This window comes from Brachyistius frenatus, unplaced genomic scaffold (genome assembly GCF_029030835.1).
Source record: "Brachyistius frenatus isolate BFR_SWC_R1_liver_20210118 unplaced genomic scaffold, ASM2903083v1 Contig_20, whole genome shotgun sequence".
Classification (NCBI taxonomy): domain Eukaryota; kingdom Metazoa; phylum Chordata; class Actinopteri; family Embiotocidae; genus Brachyistius; species Brachyistius frenatus.
This window is the reverse complement of record NW_027210619.1, coordinates 2,930,306-2,956,264: the sequence shown is the minus strand read 5'-3', so window position 1 is coordinate 2,956,264 and position 25,959 is coordinate 2,930,306. Positions and strand designations below refer to the sequence as shown.

General features: G+C 41.1%; 3 protein-coding genes across 5 annotated transcripts; 1 reads left to right on the top strand and 2 right to left on the bottom strand.

Moving 5' to 3' along the window:
* Positions 1-377: 377 nt before the first annotated feature.
* LOC138619460 (uncharacterized) lies at positions 378-9,483 on the bottom strand. 2 transcript variants are annotated; one of them, XM_069695954.1, is made up of 7 exons: positions 9,161-9,483; positions 4,263-7,138; positions 3,984-4,179; positions 3,261-3,359; positions 2,928-3,174; positions 2,712-2,828; positions 378-984 (listed from the first exon to the last, which is right to left on the bottom strand). In XM_069695954.1, exons 2-7 carry the CDS (start codon positions 6,782-6,784, stop codon positions 821-823), a joined length of 3,345 nt encoding a protein of 1,114 aa, XP_069552055.1. In that variant the 5' UTR covers positions 6,785-7,138; positions 9,161-9,483; the 3' UTR covers positions 378-820. The 2 variants fall into 2 exon arrangements, with proteins under 2 accessions (XP_069552055.1, XP_069552054.1); XM_069695953.1 differs by lacking the exon at positions 9,161-9,483 and adding an exon at positions 8,275-8,560.
* A 364-nt stretch (positions 9,484-9,847) lies between these two features.
* cunh1orf43 (chromosome unknown C1orf43 homolog) lies at positions 9,848-13,329 on the top strand. 2 transcript variants are annotated; one of them, XM_069695955.1, is made up of 7 exons: positions 9,848-10,111; positions 11,322-11,423; positions 11,543-11,651; positions 11,757-11,810; positions 11,917-12,083; positions 12,172-12,230; positions 12,343-13,329. In XM_069695955.1, the coding sequence occupies exons 1-7, from the start codon at positions 10,049-10,051 to the stop codon at positions 12,551-12,553; spliced, it is 765 nt and encodes a 254-aa protein (XP_069552056.1). In that variant the 5' UTR covers positions 9,848-10,048; the 3' UTR covers positions 12,554-13,329. The 2 variants fall into 2 exon arrangements, with proteins under 2 accessions (XP_069552056.1, XP_069552057.1); XM_069695956.1 differs by lacking the exon at positions 9,848-10,111 and having other exon boundaries at positions 11,342-11,423; positions 11,524-11,651.
* Positions 13,330-14,043: 714 nt separating this feature from the next.
* Positions 14,044-24,251, bottom strand: tuft1a (tuftelin 1a). The gene is made up of 12 exons (XM_069695952.1): positions 23,977-24,251; positions 18,349-18,426; positions 17,263-17,358; positions 17,065-17,151; positions 16,733-16,783; positions 16,521-16,607; positions 15,770-15,880; positions 15,425-15,648; positions 15,213-15,318; positions 15,023-15,106; positions 14,714-14,808; positions 14,044-14,413 (listed from the first exon to the last, which is right to left on the bottom strand). Exons 1-12 carry the CDS (start codon positions 24,034-24,036, stop codon positions 14,341-14,343), a joined length of 1,152 nt encoding a protein of 383 aa, XP_069552053.1. The 5' UTR covers positions 24,037-24,251; the 3' UTR covers positions 14,044-14,340.
* Between the last annotated feature and the right edge of the window lie 1,708 nt (positions 24,252-25,959).

Genomic DNA, 25,959 nt, shown 5'->3' with positions numbered 1-25,959 from the left:
AAGCACATACATTCAGTTTGACAGGCCAAGTCGGTACTGCATTAGCGTTTTAATTTGTGTTATTTTTTACCACTATTTCATCTGAAGAAATAAACTGCTTGACTATATTTAGAGGTTGGGGAACTGATGATTATTTCTTCACATCATAAACCTTGAAGCTTTTATAGTCACCTTAGTGTGTGAGGACTGTAATGGCCACACATTTTATCTTATCATTTTTAAGCTGTATCATTATTAAGTAATAGTCTATACATAAAAGGGACAATACCTTTAACCTACTTCATAGTTTTATCCATTTGTTCTTTTCTATGAACTGATAAAAAAAGACATGATGCCACTCTGCCCCCCCTCTGCTTCGTGCAAAAATAACAAACATCAATTTGTTAGCATTTATTAAAAAGCAATATAAACTCTAAATGCAGGTAGCATCTATTCACAATATATTACAAGTGTTTTAATTTACAAGCACCAATTTACAAGTTTTTAACTGACCATATCTGTTATAAATGTTGACTGAATTGACAAATGTATGAGCCATCAGTGCACATTAATTATGGTCGACACGAAAACCCAGGCCTCGAGGTAGATGTAATCATGTAAAAAAAACCTTTGACCTCGTTATTCCTTTTCTTTTAAGGAGTTGTTTTAGTGACAATACATAAACTAATTGTTTTCATGACATTAGGGCCCAATAGTTCACTCATTTTATGTCACATTTTTTGCCACCGGAGGCAATGCTGTCTCTCATGGATGGCTTTTAGTTTCTGGTCTGCCAGCATTCCCCGAACTGTACGCCAGAAGTAAAGCACCTCTATAATGCTCATGTTTCCAGATGTTTCAGAGGGCGCCGCAGCACCACGTCCACAGGTCCAGGGGGAAGTCTTCTGATCAAAGTCCAGGCCTCCAGGCGTCTCATCCCCACCACGTTTATGCCCTGAATTTCTAGAACCTCATCACCAGGACATACCTCGTCAACAGGTCCTCCTGAGGGGAAACAAGAGAAAAGTAAAAACATTTAGTCAATATCTGTACAAGTCTGTGTTTGTTGAGAAGATGTAATGAACGGTCACAGTGAATATATCAGAATAAAATCTTAGTTCTCACAGGGCTGCTAATTGTTCCTATAAGAGCAAAACGTATGCTCTCTTCTCTGTTTATTTATAAAGAATTGCTGAACCACCACAGCCAAGAATGTTTCTTGAAAAATCAAACAAGTCTACTTTCTCTCATTGGCAGTAAAATATCAATAAATCTATCATATTGTATTTTCACTTGATTTAGGGATAGGTTATGATGATACATCAAGTGAGATCATATAAATCTGCTAATTATCAGAGATTTTGTTATTCTTTTATATCATGGTACTGCTGCACTGCAGGCTTTAGTACCTTGTACCGATTACTGAGTATTTCCATATAACTCTACTTGTAAGTGGCAAATCTTCTACTTCAAGCTATGCTTTGATGTCTATTAACCCAGGAGTGACCAGGCTGTCATGCTTCGGTTCTGTTTCATGTTACATCACATTGCTGAGCGTTGTGTTGAGTAAAGAAGTTATTCCTTTAGTTGCAGAATGACAATCCCTTTTCTTACTGTTTCCACAGTGCATAAATGTACAGCGTCCAGTTTCAAACGATACACATTACACGCACAGCTTACAGCACAACAAACAAACTTGAGCGTCACAGCGTTCAATAACTCTTTACCACTCCCGGGGTCAAACAACTGTGACCTTCCTATCTGTTTACCGGAGTTCTACAGCGACACCTAATGTACAAACAGTGAATTACAACTACATTCTGGTTACTCCATCAATGTATTTGGTCCCTGCACTACTATGTTTCCACGCCACCACCTTTCAGAGGGAAATATTGGACTTTTTACTCCACTACATTTATCTAACCACTATACTTAACGTAATTTTTTTTTAAATTTTAAATACAAATAGTCTGTTGCATATGGTGCACTGCTATAGATGAAACATCCCAGCAGTGTATAAAATAGTTAATTCGTTTCACCCTGACCAACTACAATATTAAACTACTTATATAATAAAACACAAATAACAATAATAAAATTACATATCTATTAACATAGCTCTATAGGAAATAGATATGGGTCATGAGTACTTTTAGTTTTAATACTTTGAAATACATACTTCTATATTTTTTGCTCAAGTAAATAATTGGATGAAAGGAGCATTTTTATAGTGTGGTATTCCTACTTTTGCTTAGGTTACTGTTACTTCTTTCACCCATGGCAATGTTGCAAATCCAGAAGAATGACAACATAATGTCAGTATTACATTTTTGCATCAGTGTGTGTTCATGTCCCCCTGTTTGAGGAAAGACAATGACCATAAACCTTTAACAATCACTCCCCTTTTTATTAAGAAAGACTAAACAGCAGTTTTCTTTCTCTTTTTGTAAGTATGCCAGAAAATGTAAAAAAAACTATGGTCTACCCACTCATATCATAAAAGAAGGATTTGTTGCAGCTGTTGGTGCCATGGTGTCTTAAAATAGTTTACACCATCTAAATTGTAAGGGTTTGCACTTGCAAACCATGACTAATATGATTCAGAATGAGCAGCTGGCATTTAAAATATGGCAGCAGACTTTCTATTTGGCATGTATTTGTGATGGTGAGTGTTTAGGTTTTAAATCTCAGCATTTCTCTGAACCACTGGAACACAGGGTTTCACTTCTCACCCTGGAAAATCTTCTGTATGCAGAGTGGGCTGTTCCCCAGACTAGAGCCCACACCTCCCTGCAGACTGAAGCCCAGATCCCTGCTGTTCTTCTGCAGTTGCAAGCACACACGATGACCTAAGAAGAGTCGAAAAACACAGATACAGTACCGCACTTTGAACTGCTGCATTTCAGACTCAAGTCTTTCCAGATCTCTGGTAAAGCCTGAGCTCTCACCTGTCTCGTACTGAGTCTGTGTTGGTCCCTTATCATTTCCCTTTACACTTTTCTTTGAGACATCCCTGACATCACCTCTCCTCAGGACCACCACTCCCATGTCCCGAGTCTTTGCCCTCCTTAGGACCCTCAGGGCCTCCCAGTGGGCGCTCCCACACAGTGCAATGCCGTTGATTGACAAAACCTTGTCCCCCTCTCTTATGGAGCCCTCTTGTGCAGCAACACCAGAGTGAAACACCTTGTGAACCTGATGGGAAGACATTGAAAACAAATTAATAGATGGAATATATTTAAATATTTGTCAAACTGCTGAAGAAAAGAATATTTTCTCACAGTGACAGGCTTGTTTTGGTCCACGCCTCCTGCCATACTGAAGCCCAGTCCTACTCCCACCTCCTTATGGAGAACCACCACTTGAACATCATCATAGTCCTGCAAGAGAGATAAAATGAGAAAAAGAAGACATAGTTATCATCTCCATGTAATTTTAATGCACAACTGAAAGCAGAAAAATATTGAAATGCATGTCCTCATCGCATTGAATAAATGTTAGCATAATTTGAACATTTACCTAAACAGGATGACCTCTGTATATTTCATTAGGTCTTATTGGTGCCTTTTTTAGTTATACTGTATGTATAAACTTATGTTTACTTGGAGACACACCTCAGACCATCAGGTAGAGCACGCTTCATGGAACATATAGGTTTATATTTGGTTTCATAAAGTGGAGACAATGGACAATTACTCCATCAGTCACTAGTGAACCTATGAACTGTATAATTCATTTGATCTACAAATTAGTTTTGTAATGGGAAACATTACAAACTAATCCTAGTCAGCAGCAATAGCTATAGCAAAATCAATATTATATGTAATGTATTCTGGTGAAATCTTATCTAGATGCAAGTAAACACTTGGCAAAGAAAGGCCATTGCAATTACAGAGTGAAAAAGATCAGCATAAATCAGCAACACAAAACTGACCTATTTCATGAGTGGTTGCAAAACCACAATAAAACATGTAAAAAAGTGAGTAATACCCAGGTGTTTGTACCTGCAGGGTGTTGTCCCCTAGACTCCTGACATCGTCCAGCAGCCTGTCCAGCTCCTCAGCGGGCAGCACGGACACGTAGGACAGGGCTGACACATCTGAGCTCAGTGATGCAGACCGCCGGCCCGTTGACTGCAACTCATCGTTGTCATTCTCTGATTCGTAGTCAGCTCCAGTAAAGTTACACAGCTCTGACAGACTACAAACGGCAAAACATCTGATCAGTTCCTTTAATGATTACCTTCATCAAACCAGAAATCTGATAACATAAACAGTCCCCACCTGACACAAAAGCTCCTGCGATCTGACTGGCTCATATTACTGGTGATGGTCACTGACGACTCTCCAGAGTCTGAATCATAGTTTGAATCTTCATCCTTCTGTGTGCTTTCATCATCATCCTCATAATCATCTCCATTATCCTTCCAGCACTTATAATCTGGGTTCAAACCAGCTACCCAAGCATTCAGGTCCAATACCTGTTTTTTCCCTGTCGGGTAAGCTGTTTTGACGTCTGGAGAGATGATATCTTGGAGGTTGCTGTGGGAGGAGGTGGCGAGAGGACGAGGGAGATGTGGAGAGTCTGGATCTTGAGCTTTGGCTGTTTGTGTAATGACAGAAGTGCTTTTGTTTTCACTGTCAGCAATGGGTGTGGCATTTTCCGACTGTGCGCTAGGTGAAATACTGAAAGGCGAGTGGTTCAGGATGTTTGTTGGAGTCTTGTCATCATCACTAAGTGGTGAAGTAATGTCAGAGGAAGTCCTTTTCTGCACACCAGCTGAAGTGTCACAGGACAGTGGTGAAGAGGGAGTATTGTTAGCTGTCATATCACTCTGGCTTGCCTCCTCGGGGCTTGAGATTTTGTATAAATCTGTCTCATCTATGTGAAACATTCTGCTGCATCTTTTAGCTCCCCCATTTAAAGGGATTTCTGGTGTATTCTTGAGTCTGGAATATTTACCAAAATCATCATCAGAACAGTTATTTTTCCCCCCGTCTACCAAATCATTCCCTCCTGTCTCTTTCTTCATTGATCTTAGTCCAACCTCATCCAATGATAAAGACCTTCCTGACGCAAGCTTTTTTCCTGATCCAGCCACTTTGTCTTCGGTCCCCCCTCCATCTTTAAGTCCCTCCCACTTGTCTCTGAGTCCACCTATTTCTTTTGCTGAGCCGCTCTTCTTCACTCCATCATGGCCCCTGTTGAGTTGTGTTGGCACAGAAAAGGTCCGTCTCGGCATCAGGACTTGACCTGTTACCGTTCTCTGCGTCAGAGCCTCAAACTGATTGATCTTATTTCTCACGCTGGCTGCGGAGCGGACCGACAACATTTCAGGAAACTTTTTCCTCTCTGTTGTTTTCACTGTGGTTTTGTGAGAATTTGTCTCAAACACATCATCAACAGTACAACTCTTCAAATCAGTTTTTTCTTTGGGTCCATCATCTGTCTCTGTCTCTTTTTCCTGCTCTTTAATTCTTTCTCTCAACAGCCCATTTATTCCACCAGTTTCACTCTTTTCATCTCCATGATTTGCCTTGCTCTCATCTTGACTACTTTTCTCTTTGAATCCAGATGAATCTCTGAAAAGAACTGGTGTCTCTTCAAAGAAAGGCAGTGCAGCAGCAGTCATGCCTCCTGCAGCCCTAGCAGATCTAATCTGATCTGCTATAGTGGACCTACTCCTGGCTCTGTCCAGGGACCTCGTGCCTGTTTCCACAAACCCTCTCCCCCAGTTAATGCCACCTTCCTCTGAATACCTGTCCTGGATCTGTCCCTGCCATTGGCCTCCTGGTGATTTCTCTCTGTTTGTGCTTGTCCTCGGAAAAATAGTCACAGAACTGGAAGTTTTGTCATCTTTATGCGACCATGTGAATAACATTCTGCTCTGCACTGAACTATTGTCCTCTCCTGATGAGAAATGCCTGGGGAAGGTTCCCCCTGCTGTCTTCTCAAATAACCTCTGCTGTGGTGAAATTAGGGAATCCGTTGAGTCCTCGGCTTTACCGAAACCAGCCGACCCATAGAGTTTCTCTATCCTCTCCAGTATGCTCCGTCCACCTTTGGGTCCAAACGAGGTAGCTGTCTCTGTGAACCTGGAGCCAGACCCTGACTCTGACCTCAACCTGGAAGGGAGAGAATTACCCCTACTGGCCCGGTCCAAGGTCTGGCTCATGTGACTTACTGGGCTCCTGTCTCGAAGTTTCCCTGCACCTGCAGAGTTATATGGTTGTCGTGAAGAAATCACCTTGCCCATCACTACGCCCTCAACTCCTGTCCATCTTTCCTCCAAACGTCCAACTTGTTTACTGATATCTCCCAGTCTTTTGGTTGAAATCCTGGACATGTAAGTTTTGCCTTGATCAGGGTTTCTGGACCCTGCTCTCCAATCTAAACTCTTACTTCTGCTTGACAGGTTGCTTCTCCTCCACTCTGTTCTTCCCCGGCTTTCAAATACATGGTTTTCACTTCTGTTAGTACCAAACTCTGGGGTTGATTTGTCTGCTGAGCCATTTTGGTTCAGCTGGGATGTCATCTTATAGCCTGATGCTTCCTTCTCCTCCCGCTGACCTTTAACACTACAAGTCCTGGCTTGAAATCCATTGACTGTTTCCTCCTCCTTGTTTGTAAAATTTGTGCGTGTCCCATGTCCCTCTCTTTTCTCCTCAGCAGTGTCCCTCCTTCTAACACCTTCCCTGCGAGTGAGACTGTACATAGGAGAGTTAGCTGAGCGCACGGTGAAGTGTCTCCCTGTCTTCTGCTTGTTGTACTCACTCACTGCACTAGGGAGCAAGGACAAGTCCATTGTCTGAGAGTAAACAAAGTTAATGAGCTCCTGTCAAATGCCAGATCCCAAAAAGAGAGTGGAAGCGTGAACTTGATATTTAAAGTGATACCCAGCAGATGTCTTTTAAACAGTACTCTGGAAGCAGTTCATCTAGATGCTTCAGTTTTGACTGTGTAGAAAACAAACAGTGGCACCATGACAGTCGTCTGATTCGATCCTTGCACAGAAAGAAATCATTCCAAAGTTTGATATTCCTGATTGGCCTCTGCTTTGTGGTCTGGAAGAGATGACTCCTCTGGCTCCTCTCCTTGATTTCTTGTTGTTTTGTCCCCAGGAGGCTTCAGCTCGACCTCAGTGAACAGCTTCCGTTGCCTGCCAAACATAAAAATGTACAAATTTCCATCCTCAGAACGGATTGGGCTGGAATGTGGTGATATGTGGATTGTGGTTGCGCTGGCTACTCAAAACAGTCAAACAGAATCACAGAGTGGCAGAAGACAGGGAACACAATATGTTACAGTAAAGCATACAGTGGACAATAAGTGGAGGAGATAGGAAAATGATAGGAAATTAAAAGGGGACTAGAAAAAAAGAGAAAACACTTCACTCACCCCAAATCCCTGCCAGTTGTGTCATTTTGCAACACCTTCCTGCCTTCCTAACATTCCCCTCACACTGACTCAATGACCCCATTCACTGAACAGCAGGACTCAGACAATGCTCTCTGTTCCACACATAAATCATAATGTTTGTTTACACAAGCAACATACTCGTGGCTACCTGTCAGCATCAGCGAAACCAGAACCCAGTAACTGGAAAAACTCACCGAACAGCAATCCACTCAGCAGAAACAATCTTTTAAAAGTGCCACTATTAGTCTCTGTGCAGCACGTATTGGTCTTAGAGTCAAAGAAGGAAACTGTGAAAAAGATCAGATAAGACTGCCAAAGAGGAGGACAAACTTACATGGATTTACATACCATGTGCTGAGAGAATGATAGTTACTGATGGACAATGAATCATTAGGGATATCTGAGTATAAAGCCATAGAGAACAGGCATTGTCAATAAGCCAGTGAAGCCACCTTTGATCATTTATCAAGGCAGAATGAAGAGCCAATCGTCTCTAATGGCATTAAACATGAACACTGTCAGCTGATTGATTTGCTGTACAAATAAAACAGGACAAGGGAGTTACAATAAGCACTGCCTGTGTGATTATATGAAGCTGTCCGCGGCATTTTATGAAGTCTACGTTACAGCGTCTGCGGTGGTGCTTCCCAGTGCAGGTGAGTCTTGAGTGTCAGTTTACAGAAACACCTGTTCTGCTCGTTCACAGAGACTCCCATCTGTGCAACCTGGGCAACACAACCGTACCCGCTTTAAAACAACCATTGGACAGAAAGAAAGACACACATGCACCAAGACATCAGGCAAAACGACAACATTTTACTAAATCAGGCTTTCGCAAATTAGCTTACGAATCAACTAACAGTGACAAACACTCACCTCCTCTAAGTGTGCATTGTCCTCCTTTGTGTTGACAAGGGTTCATAGCTAGACAGTACTCTGTAATGACATCAGCTCCTAGCTCCTCTGTCTCGCTGTCTTCTTTCCATCAGCTTTGCATGATGGACTGTGTGCAGTGACGCAAACCTGCCACACTGGTTTATCCTCTCGTCTTCTCTTTTTTTCTACCTCTCTGTCTCTGTCTCTCTCCTCCCCCTCCCATTGTTGTTTGCTCCCTCTTTTCCTCTTCTCACAGGGTAGCATTCTTGACTACAGTTCAATGTGTCACCCACTAAATATCTCGACAGGGAATGTACACACACACGCGCGCACACACACACATTTACATACACACCCTGCAACATGTGACATCAGCACTTTGTAGCTGAAGGGAAAGGAGATATAGTTCAGGTAATTGTGTGAAATGCACAAGAATGACATTTCCCAGCACAGGCTTATAATATCACCCCATGCACCTCAGGCAAAACCTGAGTCCAATCATCTGGCATGAGCAAGTATCAAAATACATAATAACAGAGCACCTTTAATTGGGACCAGAGACAACAAAGAGACATAAATACCAGCAGGGATGAATATTGTTAAAAGGGAACCTCTCGTATGACAGAGCTCCGCTGCAAACACATTTGCTGAGAATCTGTGGGTGCAGGGGGAAAGTATCTGAGATGTCCGATAGGTTTTACCCACACGGAAGAAGTGTTGTTTCAGCTGACAGGGAACAATGAACAAATAGCTTTTGAATCACAGGTCAAACAGGATAAAGCAAACACACATATATATATATATACACACACATATATATATACACATATATATATGCATATATATGTGTATATATATATATAAAATGATCAAATACAGTACTTACAGTTTTGGTTGGCTTGCAGAGGCTCATCTTACTGCTGCTGTTATGCATGCACCTGCTCCTTCCTATGTCTACAGAGGAAACTGTGGTTATGCGTGCTGCAAAATAAAATAGGGGATGTCTTCATGTCTGTCTGTGCCTATCAAAAGACACCGAGTTAGATACAGTAGGCTGTTCTTAGGCCACGTTTTTGGGATGTTCCAATTAATGATTCGCCTTACAGACAGCTGGGGCTGCTAGGGCACGGTGCCTATCAGGACAGTGTGTGAGTATGGGGTAAATAGCTCCAGCGCGACTCCACAGACACCCACCCTTGTCCCTGACAGAAGAAAGGCGCCCAGTGTCTCTGCAGGATGGACGCAAACAACGGTCTAGCTCACGCAGACACAGTGCTGCTTTAAATTCATTCTTTAGGGTGGAGGACTGAGGGAGCACCATGTGATGCGGCACAAGGGTGGTGAGCAAGGGCAGCATTTATTAGGGAGGTCACAGTGAATATAAATAGCGCACAATTTGCTGCGAAGCACAACAATTAAATGGAAGAAAGGTTCGTTGTTCGTTGGGCGTGTCGTTGTGAGGTTACATCCAACAGCAGGTGGCAGAAGCAGACAGACAAACGTTAGCCCTGACGTCACCCCTGCCCGTACCGGCCACGTGACTAACACGGAAGTCAACAAATCAGGCACCGAGATGTACCGACAGCAGCAAGCACTTTACTTTACTTAACTTCCCCGTTTTCTGTTTTCCGTTCAGCGTTGGTTTCACTTGTTTTTAAAACGGCGACTTAAACGAAACCACATGTCTGTCAAAGATCAACACCTGGACGCACTTTGAAGCGAGATTTAGTTACTTTAGTGTAGCATTAAAAAAAAAAAAAGGCTCAGTTTCAAAATGCAGATGGATTCTCTTCCCTCGAGAATTAACGTAGTGCTTGTGATGGTTTACGGAAGTCTGGTGAGTTTGATTCGCGTTGCTATTAGATATATCTAACTTTATAGTCGCTAAATCAAGCTTAAGTTTAAACTCCGAGTGAGAACAATCAAAAACAAACAGGATGTTAACTCTCTTAAATCCAAAGAGTTAAACTGTGATGGTAAATTCAACCCAAAATTCCCTCTTCACGTACAAAGTTCAAAATCTATCTGCCAGCAGAGACAGACAATACATATGAGCACATTAAATGCCACAGGTCTATGCATTAAAGCAATGTGTTGCACATATTTGTCCTCATTTGAACAACTTTACTCAGATGAGAAGCATTGCAACACTTCCTATGAACTTCAGCACCTCTTTAACATTGTATTTATTCTTATTTGTTGGTTTATTTTACAGTGCACATTAATAAACGATTGCTGTACATTTTTTTTAGTTAGCTGTAGTTTGACAGATATGTCTTATATATTTTGCTAACCTGAGAAATGTTTTTTTTAACTAATATATAAAATGTTTAAATCTCTCTCCAGAATTATAATGTCAGTCTAGCTCACCGTCTTCTTTTTAAATATAAGTTCTTATTGTGTCTGTAAATGTACAAGTGATAGAGATATTTAGTGCTTGACAATGTCTGTGGGATAAATTACAATTCAGTAAGACAGCTTACGTTTGAAATGCTTATTACAGCAACAGAACAGGGTTAGAGTTTGGCGTCTACACTTGGCCCCCATCACTTTATGTAGATCTGATTTCATAGAGATATTAGGGAGTGAAGAGTATATATCTACACTATATATCTTTAACCTAATGAAGCCTGGAGGTGGATCCTGGGGTGGTGGTGGTGGTGGTGGTGGGGCTCAAAGAACAGGCAGAAGTACTGATGCAGGTCAGCTGAGCCATTGACAGGTTGAAGAGGGGAGAGATAGGATGTTTTTGCAACTTAAATAGACCCCTGAATTGGGAGGGTGTATATGTTAGGTGATTGTAGAAAATGAGGCATGAGAAGAGCAGAGCAACTCAAGTGTACAGCCTGAATCTGCTTTGCTCCATGAACAATAATCATTTTCATAAATTTATATATTTTTTGTATGTATTTATATTCACTGATTTCTCCTTTATTTTTAGAGGTCTAAATATATTGATGATAAATGCATTTCATCGTTAAATAAACTTCAGTAAAGCTGTAAAAAAAAAAAAAAAAAAGATTATATAACTCTTGGCTTTTCTCTAGGTCTTTGTTTTGCTGTTCATCTTTGTCAAAAGACAAATAATGCGACTCGCCATGAAGTCTCGGAGAGGACCACATGTTGCCCTCGGCCACAATGCACCCCGGGTAAAAGTCACTCTCACCAGAAGTGTTATCCTGTGCAGTGCTATGCTCTTTACCTAGAATTCTGACTGCTTTTTTTTTTTTTTTCTTGTGTGTACTGAAGTATTTTGTGTGTGTCGCAGGAGCTCAGACAAAAAATTGAAGCCAAACTCTGCCAAGTCCAGAAAATCCACTTTGAGCCCCGTCTGCTGTCTGTAGATGATGACCGGCTGAAGCAGAGAGAACAGTCTGGTTTGTTGAGCACACAAATACACGCATACTGAACACACCACCCCGGAAACTATCAATGTCAGGAATTTGTATTCCTTTACACTAATGGCTGTGTGTGTGTTGCAGGTTCCTATGACTACCTGTACAGAATGAAAGCACTGGATGCCATCAGAGACACTGGTAAGCCTTTCTGTCTCTGTTAATCACATTTTGATTTAGTTTTTCACGTGACGGAATATGAAATCCTCCCCTCTGTTACAGCAGCACCTCCACTTTCTGTCATTAGGTTTTCCTTTCCGTGAACTGGGGGGAACATCCACCGCTGTGACTGGGAAAAGGTTTCGGACGTGGCTTCTGCAGCTACGAAATTCCCACTGCATCTTCAGAGACAGCCAGAGTTCGCTCATTGACACAGTGCTCGATGGGTACAATAAAGCACGACACGGGGCAGAGGTCAGCATTTCTGTGTGCGTATTTTGTTTATCACAGACAGTAATGTCTTTACCGATGTTGTTTCTTTGGCTCTTGTTTTTGTCTTTAGGCTTTTGGGGAATCAGAGTTTTTAAAATATGAGGATGCTCTGTCCAAACTAGCCTCTGTGTAAGTAAACACAATCTTTCAAGTCCCTCCCTTTTACAGCTTTTCCTTTATGCTAATCCCGACATGGAATGTTAATTATGCAGCGGGAACAATCTGCTTTTCCTTGCTTCAGTGTGAAGTCTCACAGCAGCACTTCGAGCCAGCACCATCAGTCTGCAGCCAAAGACCTGACTGGCACTGCTGAGCCTGCGAGCACCTCCTCCTCCCCCACCCAAACCACCTACCTCACGTCTTCAGTGCAGCAACGCAGCAAGAGGCCCAGACATTTCCTGGAGCTGAAGAATTTCAAGGACAACTACAACACACTGGACAGTACATTCTGAGAGTCTTTTAATCCCATCCAAAGGAAAAGGAAGTGCTGCCAGTGAATACAGTGCCTATAGAGTGACATAACACTGCCTTCATATACTAAAACATATTACCTGATTTACAGTATCGTGCATATCAGACTGCTGGTACAGTGCTCTTTACTTTACCTTTAGCTTATATTTATATCCTGTATTATTGCATGTGTGAGTGCTCTATTTGGGTAGAAAAAGGAATCTAATGAGTGACAATAGTAAGTAAGGTTGATTTGACCAAATCCAAGCCAGAGCTATGGAGCTATGCATACGACAATCAGTATTTATTGCACAACTTTAAGGCCTATGCAGACTTGTTGAACTTAACCAACTGTATGTTAATGTTAACAGTGTTTGTAGTGAAAACCAGTGGTAAATGGTTGATTCACACTGTAAAAAAAACAAAACACTGTTTATGTCACTTATGTTTACATTCGTTTTGAATTTGACAGCCTTGAACACTTGATTTACAGGAGTCATGCGTGTTTTCAGGAACTGTAATGATGAATAAGTGCTCTTTTATTTAATCGGTTATCTCAGTGTAATGTAACTTAACAATATTTTTATGCATTAATGTATCTGAATGCGAGGTATTGTATCAGAGGAAGTCTCTTCTTTTTTTACTCTTAAAGACAGACTGTAAGATGTCTGTGTTGCCTGTTACATCTGGTGTTAAGGTTTCCCAGGGAGGCAACATAATGCCTAAACCATTTTATTTTCTGCAGCGTCTACTGTATAAGTTGCCATCCAAATAAAAATGTGACATACAGTCAAGTTTTTGTACAATGTTCTTGTACTGAATACGATCAGTGCAATATACTTATTTGTAGTTTTAATTGTGTCCAGCAGAGGGCGCCCCCTAAAATACTGGTTTGATTACAGTGAGAAATGAAATTAAGCTTCATATTACATTTCAGGAATTTATTGTGAAAACTACAAACACAGGTAACAGATTAGGATGTACTTCATACAAAAGCTTCTCTATCAAACAAACAGTCTGTTATTTGAATATAAATAAATAAAAAGGAAGAATATGTTAGAAATTAAGACTTCAAATCACATTCGTTAATAATATGTACAAAACAAGGGGACTGTGTACACAATGACTGGGAACTGAAATGCTTTACAAGAAATATTGAGAATAACGACACTTTGAAGCAGCAAAGCTTCCAAACGTAATTTTTCCATCTGCTTCTGCACAGTTTCATAACGTGCCTTATTGTTATTGGGGGCTTAAAGACCATATAGTTATTTAAACAGCTTAAATAACTAAATATGTAGCCATAAAAATTCACAAGGCGTCCTTATATTGGCTCCAGTCAGTATTTCCTTTCTAAAGCATCATACCATTTACTCAGCTAGTGAACAGAATTGTGGATGAGTGATTAACGAAAACAAGGACAAATAATTTTGATAATTTAGCTAATGATTTTTACATGAACTGTCATGGCAGAAGAGTTAGCTACAGTTGAAATGGACGATCAAAACAGGGAAGGACAATTAAAACACTTGCAGCATTACATGTAAAACATAAAATGCATGTCAGTGTGTCTAATGTATCTACATTAAAGCTCACACACACATTCATTTATTACATACAGACACACAACAATCCTCAGTGCGTGTGTGTCGCCAAACACCCTAGTTTCCTTCATGAGAATTTGGTTTAACGCCTTAGTGGATTATTGTTATAGTTGTAGTTGCAGTCTAGGAAACTCAGCACTGACATCTTCAATATTCAGTTGATCTGATGTGGAACTTAACACACTTCATGACTTGATCTCAATGACTTTGATGAAGGGCAGCGGTTTGTTAGACGAGTTGGATGGCTTGATTGGTTTACTGTGGCAACAAGAAGAAGAGAAATTAATTGATTTAATATGGAAAACAAAATGAAGACAATCTGTATGCAACTTATGTAGATGATACTTGATTCGCTGTGCGTTTGAATGTTATTTTTTAGGCATGGGTTGGAGTTTTTGCTCAGAGTAGCAATTTTTTTCACACGTTTTTTCTAACTCATTCGGAAATCAAAACAAATGCGATACTTGTAACTTATGCAAGCAAGGGTCATGCAAGACTTGTCCACATTTGCATGGTTTGCAGGTGAAATATTGGCAAACTAAGGGTCAGGTAAGTTACCTGTAGACAATCTGGGGGTTGTGCTCTGATGAAAGGTAGGAATTTGACCTTTGTCCTCCAAGGAAGTAGTCCATCTGGTCATGCATTTCCCGGTTCTGCACACACAAGAAGGTTTCAGTGGTCACATACAGTAATCACAGAAAAAACTGAGGTTCCATCTTTTCCACTTTCATCTTCTCTCTTTTAACAGATCAGGCCGAGCAGGATCGTTTTTTGTTTCACATTTTCCCTCTCTCCCATTTTTACTTTAAATTCCTCTGAAATTCCATAGAAATCTTTTTGTAGGAGAGGACAAGAAGCCGTCCTCACCTCAGCCTCCAAAAATGCCACTTTCTCCTCCAGCTCTTTGATCACGCGATCTCGCTCTTGGATCACCATACGAGAGTTCTGGAGCTAAGAGATGAGCAAACACACAGTCAAACAGTGAGTGAGCTGTGCACAAATATGAACACGGAGACAATGTGTTTGCTTTATAAAGACTCACACATGTGCATCTCACCTGTTCAATCATGTGTCTAACTTTCCTCTGTTGGCTTTTCAGCATGTCATCCAGATGGTGGATCTTTTCTTTGAGCATAGCCACCTCCTTCTCCAACTGCTCAGCCCTAAAAATACACACAGACAGTTACAGCACACTGTTTGTCTGTATTTTATCATCACCGATTGACAAAGAACATATATTTTGTGTGCATTGTGTGTATATTAGCTGACCTTTGCTCCCCTTTGTGGCCCTCCTCTCTGATTTTGCGTAGTTCTCGTAGTTCATCCTCGCGGTTGCGGATGGCATCCCGCAGGGTGGCGCTCTCCTGCTCCATCCCTCCCAGCAGCCTCTGGAGCTCTTCGAGGCGCTTGTCTTTTTTCTCGCTGGACTCTTCTGTGATCTTCAGCTTCTCCTCCTGGTCGCTCAGACGCTCCCTCAGCCTGCTGCCTTCAGCCTGGAGGAGACAGGGAGTTTAGTTTGTTTAAAATATGCCTTTTATAAAACTGAAATACTCTCTTAATCATTTGTAATGATGCAGGATGAGTGTAAACACAAGTTCTGTCTGCATTTGTTACCTGCAATCTCTCTTTCTCATCCAGGTGTTTCTTCTCAGCTTCCTGTAGCTGTGCATACAACCGTTTACTAACTTCTCTCAGCTTTGTTCTCTCTGCTTCATCATCTGCATCCTATTAGATAGAGAATTAAATGTCAGATAAGCAAAATGATGGTTAAAGACTGATATATATACTTGTATGATGATGTAATATAAAATCTTGTTTTTGTTTTGTCCCAGTTCTGTGGGTTTGGCTGTCATAAAGACAACAGGCGTGTCAGTGTGCGTCACTGGAGCCGTTGGATCATGACCAGCTTTTCCCTCCTGTTTCTGCAACACTTGTTTGAGTGAGCTGTGGTGTAACTCTCAGATATTGCTAAAATGGGTGCAAAAACAATTAAACCAAACTGAGCAGTGTCAGCTTTGCGGTGTTTGTACAAAACACTGCTGACGTGCACAGTAGTGGATGCTAAAAGTGTGTGGTTTAGTGACAGAAACACTATTAAAGGCAACACTATTAAACAGGGAAGCATTTGTGGAATGAGGAGGGCCTGAAAACAATAACATATGCAGGCAGAGGAACTGAGTGTGCTGGAACAGCTCTTTCACATATTTTTATACACCCCGGGGGTGCTATAAGCATATTTGTGGCCTCTGGGAGGTGATCACATAACAGACATCACACAAAACACTCACTCACATTGCCCTGAGGAAAACAAAGACTGAGACTTTAATATGCACAAGAAATTCAATAGTGCATTGAGACTGCTCACCTGCCAGTCATCTTTAGCTCCTCCTTTAGGGGCAGCCGAGGCATTCTTTTTGAAGGGAATTCCCACCTTCCACCCGTTAGTGTGTGGCTGGAGAGAGAAAAGAAGGAAGTCAGCAAAGAAAGATTGAGCTGTGGAGGAAATGCCATCAAGCACACAGGATGTAAAGTTCAACAATGGCGAGGGCAGAGCAAAGCAGCTCAGAATAGACCTACCTTGGTTTTAGCCGCCATCTGCTCCCTCAGAGTCTTTAGGCAATACCTCACCTGTGTGAAACACAGAGTTATTGAAGTACTATCATGTATTTTTTAAATAATATTTCAATGTGTGTTTCGTACTCTACCAAAGGACCAACATATAAAATTCATCATCAACCAAGAGAAAACAAAAGCAAAACAAACAGAAGCATGAGTGCAGGGAGGAATTTACATGATGCAAACATGCCAATTCTGACGTAATCCAGGAAACAGGGAGGACTGACTGCAGTGTGAGTGTGTGTTTGTGCATTAGTGAAACAGTCGGAGGTAGATACTGTGCAGAGACTGACCTCCTGTATCTGTGAAACCTCATCTGACAGCATCTTCAGGCTCTGTTGGTGTGTCTGCTGCTCTTGTCTGCGGGCCTGTAGATACACCTGGAACAAGAAGACATGAGAATTTTAAATACCAATTTCACACGAAAAGAAAAGAAAACATTCATACAACATTTATTTCTTACAAAATAATAGGCACTCTGTCACACCCACCTTGATGACCTCCACCTGCTCCTCTGTAGATTTCACTGGTTCGGGGGTCAAACCTGTCCTGTCACCGGCTGGCTGCACCAGAGCTCGTCCGATTGGCTGGAGATTAGAGAGCAGAAGAGTTAAAATGGGACTTGCACTGTGTTGCCTGAGCACGAGTGGATGGGCGGATACATCGTGAGAAAACGTGGCGATGATCCAGGAGGAGTTGGATCATATTTGTGATCAATATTGCACAACAGCATCCTGAAGAACAGCCAAGAGTACATCCGTTTACAAATCATTACGTAACATGGGAGAAATATTTTGGAAAAATTATACAATTAAAACCCAAGAATGAAGAATATACAGTCTTGTTTGGAGTAAATTAGTCCTGATTGCATGTGACAGACAGTGAGCCTCTATAATCAGGAGGCTGAAACATATTACCCGTAATCACTATGGAGACTAACCCATAAACATCTGGTGCTTCTTTGGAGATGGAAGACAGACTTGGTGAAAACCATAAACAGAGAGAGAGAGAGAGAACAGGCAGAAAAAGGTGGAGAGATGTTTGTTTTGTAACTCTGCTACTCTGGAGGTCCCGCTGGTTTTGGTAGAACAATGGTTGTCTTGACACATTTTTAAGCGTGTGGGAATGACGCTAATGAAAAGCTGGTGGCATCTGTGGCATGCTAATAAGCGGTTTGTGTCCTTTTATATTTAGTAATGCTGTGTGATACATGTGTGAAAGCCTGGTTGCTCTGAGCTAATTCCTCAGGTTCAGTAAGAAGATTAACTATGGGAACTTTCATCCCCAAATATGGATTTAAGAAACACACCTTTACCTCTCAGAAACTTTTTTTTTTTTAATAACTTTTTTATCATTCAAAGAATTTAAGATGATTCACTCTCATGTCTTACAACAAACTAAATTCATTTAAATATCTCAAACCACAGAATTTGGCATGAGATGTTCGCATCATGGATTTACAACAATTATTCTCTTCTACATTGAATCACAACACTCCTCTATATCCCACTGCTCAGATGCCCGGGACTTGGTCTTTCCTCTGTTTGCCTAAGTTATCATGTGCAGGAAGTTCTTACCTTGTCTCTGTGCTGCTCCGTGGTCCAAGTTGCCTGGTTCTGGTCGTGCAGTGTGAGCCGCAGCCGCCTGCACCCCTCCTGAAAGCGAAGGCAGAAGAAGATGAAGTGAATCCACAAAGAGACCGTTATGTGATGGAGAGAGTGGTTGAAGAATATTTTGAGGGGGAGAGGGGAAAAAAGAGGAGGAGAGACTGAGTCATACTCACAAAGTGAAAACGAGAAGGAGGGAGCGAGGGAGGTGGAACCAGTAAGAGAGAGTGACACCAACGTCAGAGAGAAAGCAAAAGTTTTTCACAGCTGCACAGAGACAGATTGTTTGATTTAAATTGTGTGCTATAGACGTCAGAGGGACTTAGGTGGAAACTGTCCAGATGCTCGCAGCCAATTGGAAGCACTGGCTGGATTTCTGGGAAAAGTGGGAAGAAAATGTCATGTCAAGCAAGACGGAATGTTTCTATGGCAACAAAACCTCACGGTAGCCATAAACTCTCTGGCAGACTAACAATATACAAGGGAGGAGTAAGTCCGAGACAAAACAATGCACAGACACAACGCTTGACCTTCAAAAGCAAAAACACGCAAACCTTCCCAAATTTTTATTTTAGTCCCAGGAGAGACGTTACTTTGATGGGAAAAGTCTTTAGCTGGACGTGACTGGGTGTGTGTCTTCCAGCACATGGATGTCCCTAATTAGCGACACCCAGCGAGCGTCTGTGCAGGGGGAAGCATGCGGATGTGAGAGAGGAGGTCAGAGACATTATATAACTCATTGCTGACAACACAACTTGTTCTGTTGATTTTCCTGAGTATTTACTGTGCCCTCCTTGTGTCAACTGTGAGACATGGAACAAGCAAAGATGGAACGGCTGCACACACGCAATGAGTTTAATCAGTGATATATTATACTGACCTGATTGGTTAATGAGTAATATAAAAGATAATCCCTTACAGAAAAATGCCATGAGTTTCATGTGTAAAAACTCATGTGATCACATGAATTACATACACATGTAATTGTGCACGTGAAATATGTATTCTGCCAATGGGAAATGTGGTTTTGGAACATTTCTATAGTGTAATGTGTGAAACTCATGTAGATTCCCAGGTGAAAACTTTTCCACATATTTTCACTATGTTATCATCTGTTGCAAAATGGTAAACATTGTGGTAAACATGTGGCATACATGTGATCATATGTCAAATGTGGAAAACATGGGAAACCTAATGTTTTTCTCTGTAATGGTTAATGGTTGTAGTCATTTCCAGCTTGCAGTTGTGATGACTTGTTGCTTTCCTCTTGTCTTAAATTATGTTTTTTTTATGTTTATGTATTTGGATGGAGACTGGACACAACAAAACCCTGAAAACATTACGATGGGCTTTGTGAAATCATGACAGGCTTTTTCTTTATTTGACACAGTCACAGATTAACCAATTAGGTTAGGTTAGGTTAGGTTAGGTAGTTACTTTATTAATCCCCAAGGGGACATTTTTTTGCTACAGCAGCATACAGGAAGCAATAAGATAATAATAAAAAGCAATAAAATAGCAGTAAATTATGAATATATTATATTTTAAACTCAATTCTTTTGCAGTTTACAGTATGGGTGTATTGAAATATAAAGATGCTACTCTCTTCCTCTGTATAGAAAGTCTGTTGTCTGATATGCAGACTATCTCTTGATTTTGACCAGATGGGGAAAATGAACTGGTTTGTGTTGCGTAACGGCCATGATAAAGATCGGTTATAAAATAAAAGCCATGTGTACTCTAGACCACAGAAGGCCTTTGGATTAGTTGGTTATCTGTTCAGGAAGTACCGTGATGGAAGAAAAGGCAGGGGGAGACAGATGGGACGACGAAATGAAGGCGAGATCAGAACAGAAACAGAAAATGTACGAACCAACAATAAAAAAAAAAAAGAGGAAATTGCCTAACAGTTGTGGTGGGGGTCCAACAACAAGAAACACAACTAAGAGAAATGAAAGGAAAAAAAATTCCCCACTTGTTTACATGCTTTCCACTCAGACTGCAGACATAAATGCTCAAACAGGGAGCACCGATTAGGAGAGGAAAAAAAGGGGTGGGGGGTGGTGGGAGGGTGGGGGTAGGAACAGTAGGAGGGTTGTTAAGAAGGAATCCGTCATTATACAATTTCTCTGGCCTTTCACAGGCAACCAAACAAAGACTCTGCTAATCCTCGCTCGAACATAAGATATTTACATGCTAGTCTCTCTGTCTATTTTCTTTTTTATATCAACTGAAATACAAAAATGCTGTCTGTCCCACCTTCAAAGACAACCTGCAATACAAGACCTCCCGGGAACACACACAAAAGGACTAGTTGGATGTGCTCATGGATGGTGAGGCATGCGTGCACACGCTGGAAAATACACACACGCAGATACACATTCAGGAGCCCAAAGTGCATGCTACCTTTATAATGGCAGAAACCTGAAACTAAGCTCACACACAGAGTCCACAGCCAGGTGCACGACAATGGACACAAAAGATCACGGGCACAGACAGGCTGAAAGGCTTAGAGGATACGAAGACGCTTTTGTGGCATCAGGAGGCCCGTAAATCATCCAGGTATAATTTACAGAGGGGTGACGAACAACTTGGGAATGTTTGTGGTAAACAGACAGTGCTTGTGAATCTGACACTTTAAAACAAATACCTGATATTAAAGTGTGTAGATTTCTGAACTGAGGTAGCACAGGTACCACTGCATGTCCATAAATAGTAAATAATCCTCTTGTGTCTCCTGGTGTACTTCCTGCATTCCACAAAAAATTCCTCCTGCTTGTGCAAGTGTGTGTGTGCATCTTATAATAAAGTAAATCACTTTGTCCCTCTCTTGCACTGCTTTCCCATACACGCTGCACAGATGTCACTTTTGTCTTTTGTCCAACGGCACTATAAAACTTGGCCTCTCAGGCTCCCAGGCAATAGGTGTGTGATCTGACAGTCTTCACTACCAGTGGCCACTACAACCAGGTTTTGATACATTTTTATGAAACCCTTTACACAATCTGCTGAACTTCTCCATGTTGTCCTGATACAAAAGCTGAACAGGGTCTTTCTTGAAATACAGTTTAAACTTCAAAGTTATCAGGAAATATCTGATCAAAGAGTGAGCTAACAAAGCTAACAATCAAAGCTTCAATGCCAACTTTCAATACTTGACACCTTTATTGTTGGCTCTATAATTATTGTGATTCAACCCCCAACCAACAGACACAGGGAGTTTTAATAAAAACTGCAGCCATTAATCGATTTATTTACCAAATGAAAATATATATTTTTTAATTGATTAGTCATTTTTTGGTCCACAGCCTCTCACATGTGAAGGCTTACTGGGTATCTTTGTCATAACTGACAGTGAGTGAAATACTATTGGGCTTTGGACTGTTGGTTGGACAAAGTAAGCGTTGTGAAGTTGTAACTTTAGGCTGTGGGAAATTGTAATACCATTTTTCACTTTTTTTTGGACATTTCATACACTAGATGATTAATCATTTAATGAAAACAGTAACTCATACATTGCTTGATTATGAAAATGGTTTGCTGCAGTCTTAGTTTTAAATATGGCTTTTCTTGAGAATAAAAACAGTGGTTCAGCGAGTATTAGTTACTGACTGACTGTCTACACAAAGTAAAAGGTTAAACTGAAGGTGAAGTTCATTTTTAAATGGAAGAGATGAACTGAGGTGTGAAGTGAAGTCTTGGGTTGTTTGCGATGTGAGAACTTGAACATGTGAACAGGTGCCTACACAAGCATCCGATCCAGGAACATCAGGATCCATCAGAGCAGTGACAGAGAACACTAGAAGTTCTACATTTCTCTCACTATCAGTAATAATAATAATAATCATCTCTTTGGTTTTTTTTTCCTGGTCTGTGCTGCGTGTGAACCAGGCGTGCTCGGGCATATTCCAATCGTTCCTCAACATCTATGTCATGTTTGGCCCATTCCCAGCCACTGATGTCAGAGTCTCCTGACTGACATGGTGACTGAAGATGAGGAAAGACATCAGGAATGTGTACAACAATTTACACAACAAGGCAAAACTATAAATGTCTGGAGGGATAGTTGTAGCATTATTTCAAATCTTGCCTGACCAGACAGAATAAAACGTATCTTCTTCATAAATTCTCGGTTTTTGAGGAGGAAAAAAATCTCCAAAACTTCACAAGAATGGCTGAATAATCCGATTTTTTTTCTCCCTATCAACTTCACAGAACATTGTTTCAAAATTGGTGCTGATTGTTCCTCCTGTTTTTTTCTTAAATTTCCATTACATAATTTCAGTCCAAGTACACTTGTCAACAAAACAACAAAATATCCACTGAAGAACTCTGTGATACATCAGGCTCATTTCCTCTCCTCATGTATCCTCACACACATATCACTGATAACCAGTGAGAGTGTCATTTACTATCTGTCAGTTCCACGCAGTCTTTACGGTATGTTACATTTAGAGGTCCGACACCTCGGCTGCTGTACCTAGATTGACCTGAAACACCATCAACTATGTAAACACTGCTGGATTTGACCTTGGGTTTTGTATAAAGTTAATGCAAATGTGCTATCAGTTGCATGTTAAAATGGGATATGTGGTAGATTAAATAAAGGCTGAGCCCACATAGTTTCAAGTGTTCCTTCACAACACATTCCTCAGTGCAGTTAATCAGTTTGTTAGGTGTGTAAGTGAGTGTATGGTGCTGCCTTTTGTACACCTTGACCCTTTTTGTCAGTTGTACAGTTACACAAAAGAAAGTGATATTTCTGTCGAGACAGTTGACACAAATGTACAGTCTGGATCTCAAGTTCTGGCCCTCTACTCAGTTAGATTTCATTTGATGTTGTATTGGCTTAGTGTCCCTGTAATATCATGTGATAAGAGCTCAGTGGGTGGCAGGTATGAAGCTCAGCGGGAGGCTGCTGAGCTGGAGGAGGTGAAAGTGTCGAGTTTCAGTGCAGGTTAACAGTAAGTGAATGATTAAGCCATTACTGCCGGAGACAGCAGATATAGCCACATCCAGGCAGCTGCTGATCACTCATTGATGCAGCAAAGCACGCCATATACAAATCAAGGAAGTGTGCAGTTTAATCCTGCAGCAACAAACTTCACATGCCCACAGGTGGTGCACATCATACTGCACAAAGCTTTTCCAGGTCCTGAGCTGCCTTCACAGTCTGTCACAACTGCAACTGTAAGCCCTTTGATGATGTGGCCAGAAGGCACCTGTCACAGACACAGATGTTGTTTAGACTAATTCTGACCTGCTGCCTTGTCTCTACGTGGTGTGTGTGTGATGGGACTTTGGGGTGGGGGAAGGAGCTAATACTTTAATTACTACAAAGCCATAGACTTAATGGTAAAGACACCACTTGGAGGAGCAGATGAAGCCACTGAAGATCTGTGACAGAATCACAAAAACAGAGCAGAGCCATGTCAAGACAAAAGAAAGTACAGAAAGAACTGGAAACGGACCAAAAGATGAAATTGCAATGGGCAAAAAATAAAGTGATTCCATACAGGCAATAAACAAACACATGAATATTGGCCTATGAGCTGATAAAACACTAGAAATCCCACAAATATATGAACAATATCTTACCCCATATTCTTGATTTTTGATGTCCTCAAACGTGCACAGACTCCTCGTCACTCCGTTCATCTTTGACAGAAATAAATACTCCACAAATAAACAAACAAACAATAAATAAATAAATAAAGGCAAAGCAGCCTGTATGAAGTTTCCTCCGTTAGAAGAAGTTTCCGGTGTCTCTCTGCGGACCGTCCACGGTAGCTCCTGCTGTTATCAGACTAAAAGCCGATGTGTATGGTAAGTTTCGCATGGGTCTGCTCCCTCCTCCCCTCTCTCTGCCTCCCAGCAATTTGCGTGCGGGAAAGGTTCTCGTCACGTTACTGTGGGAGTGAGCGACAAAAACCGAGCAACCCGCCCACAGCCCGACCGAGACGGGCCAAATAGGGAACTGGAGAAGTAGGAAAGAGCAGCCTGGGGGAGGGAGGAGGAGGAGGAGGGAGGAGGAAGAGGAAGAGGGGCAGGGCACACAGCCCACTGTTACCTGCTGACACCCGTACAACAACTCCTGGAACAATAACCTCCACAAACCTTGCATCACGGTTATCACATGATAGCGCTTTTATAAGGTCTTTATAAGGCAGGAGACGTGAATGTGACCATTCAGTGTTGTGCTACACTACAGATGGTGAACCCGTATTAAATGTTGCCCAGTAAGCGCACAGTTCAATTCACCGATGAATTATTAATTGAAAAAGCTTGAACTCCTGACTGTGCTTGTTTAAAAGGGTCTCCTAAGGTTACAAAGCAATGCAAACCGAGGGTTTAAATTCAGTGATCAAAGCACACTTTATCACAGACTATTATTTCAATTTTCTTCACAAAAATGATATAAAATTATAGCTACGAATAAACATGTTTTTTTTTGGAACTAAACTACGAATCATGAATATTGTACTTCATCTACTTGAATGCAAGCATTTGCTCACATTAATCTGCAAACAACATCAAAACATTTGAAAGTTGCCTGAGATAAGTAATCTACCACAGGGAACAATGTACTCCAATTAAGGTGATTTGTTGCTTTGTGGTTAATACATCTGACTTGTAAGGTCTGTACTTATATTATCGCACAGGAACAATGCAAGTCTGGCAGAAATATATGCAGACTTCCTCAGACCTATGAAGTGTTATTAAAAAGGCTGCTACTTAAGATTAAATAATAATTAAAAGAATAAATTTGCTTCTGAGCAAACAGTGGCATACTTGGCAAGCTGTCGATTGTGCTGTAAAATATGATAAAAATAAATAGTCTAAGGTGTACAAATCTATTACAGATATGGATAATTGTTTCAATTGTTCCTGTAGCATTAGTTGTACAACCTGAGCTACATATTTCCAGAGGTGAGTGAGGTCACACCAGAGGAACATGACAAAGCAAAGTAAAAGAGCGAGCATTCCTCTGTTGGCATGTAGCTGACTGCAGCAGCTGATCCAGGCCAGCACAGACTTCAAATTGGACAAAGACTTTGACAGCATTAATGGACGCTGAGCTGCAAACAACAGCTCACAGTGGCATACAAGGGATGACACTAAGTGAATTTAAAACAGAAACAGAAACAGGCCCAAGAAGAAATGTTTCCCTCCTACGTTTATCGGAATTGAATGAAAATCAGTGCTTTTCAAAAGTGAACGGGGTTTTTAATAAGTAATTGTTTCATGTTAACTCTTGCCTGCAATAGATCACTAAGTAAGAATGCATGTATGTTTGAATGGGTGTTAATGACTAACGGTTGATTTATCATGAGGAATGAGGCTCCTCCACATGCACACATCCACAAAACAAACACACCTAAATCTTACTACAACATACCTTCTTGAGTCCTACGAACTAAACAACAATCAGAACCACAATTATGTGTTTACATCACAGATGTGACCACAATCAGACAGACTGATCCAGAGATCAGACACAGTTATGAGAGTCTGTCTTTACCTAAATCCTCGTCTGCGACTGAGTGTGAGTCAGAGTTCTGCTGCTCGATCACACTCGGC

Excerpts from the sequence above, each read along its gene's own strand:
- LOC138619460 (XM_069695954.1), bottom strand. The coding sequence starts at position 6,784 with ATGGACTTGTCCTTGCTCCCTAGTGCAGTGAGTGAGTACAACAAGCAG. Across the intron at positions 3,360-3,983 it reads TAGGGGACAACACCCTGCAG|GACTATGATGATGTTCAAGT; the intron begins GTACAAACACCT and ends TCTCTCTTGCAG. Across the intron at positions 2,829-2,927 it reads ACAGACTCAGTACGAGACAG|GTCATCGTGTGTGCTTGCAA; the intron begins GTGAGAGCTCAG and ends GACTCTTCTTAG.
- cunh1orf43 (XM_069695955.1), top strand. The coding sequence starts at position 10,049 with ATGCAGATGGATTCTCTTCCCTCGAGAATTAACGTAGTGCTTGTGATG. Across the intron at positions 10,112-11,321 it reads TGATGGTTTACGGAAGTCTG|GTCTTTGTTTTGCTGTTCAT; the intron begins GTGAGTTTGATT and ends GCTTTTCTCTAG. Across the intron at positions 12,231-12,342 it reads CTGTCCAAACTAGCCTCTGT|TGTGAAGTCTCACAGCAGCA; the intron begins GTAAGTAAACAC and ends TCCTTGCTTCAG.
- tuft1a (XM_069695952.1), bottom strand. The coding sequence starts at position 24,036 with ATGAACGGAGTGACGAGGAGTCTGTGCACGTTTGAGGACATCAAAAAT. Across the intron at positions 15,881-16,520 it reads GAGCTAAAGATGACTGGCAG|GATGCAGATGATGAAGCAGA; the intron begins GTGAGCAGTCTC and ends TCTATCTAATAG. Across the intron at positions 14,414-14,713 it reads AACCCCCAGATTGTCTACAG|TAAACCAATCAAGCCATCCA; the intron begins GTAACTTACCTG and ends TTGTTGCCACAG.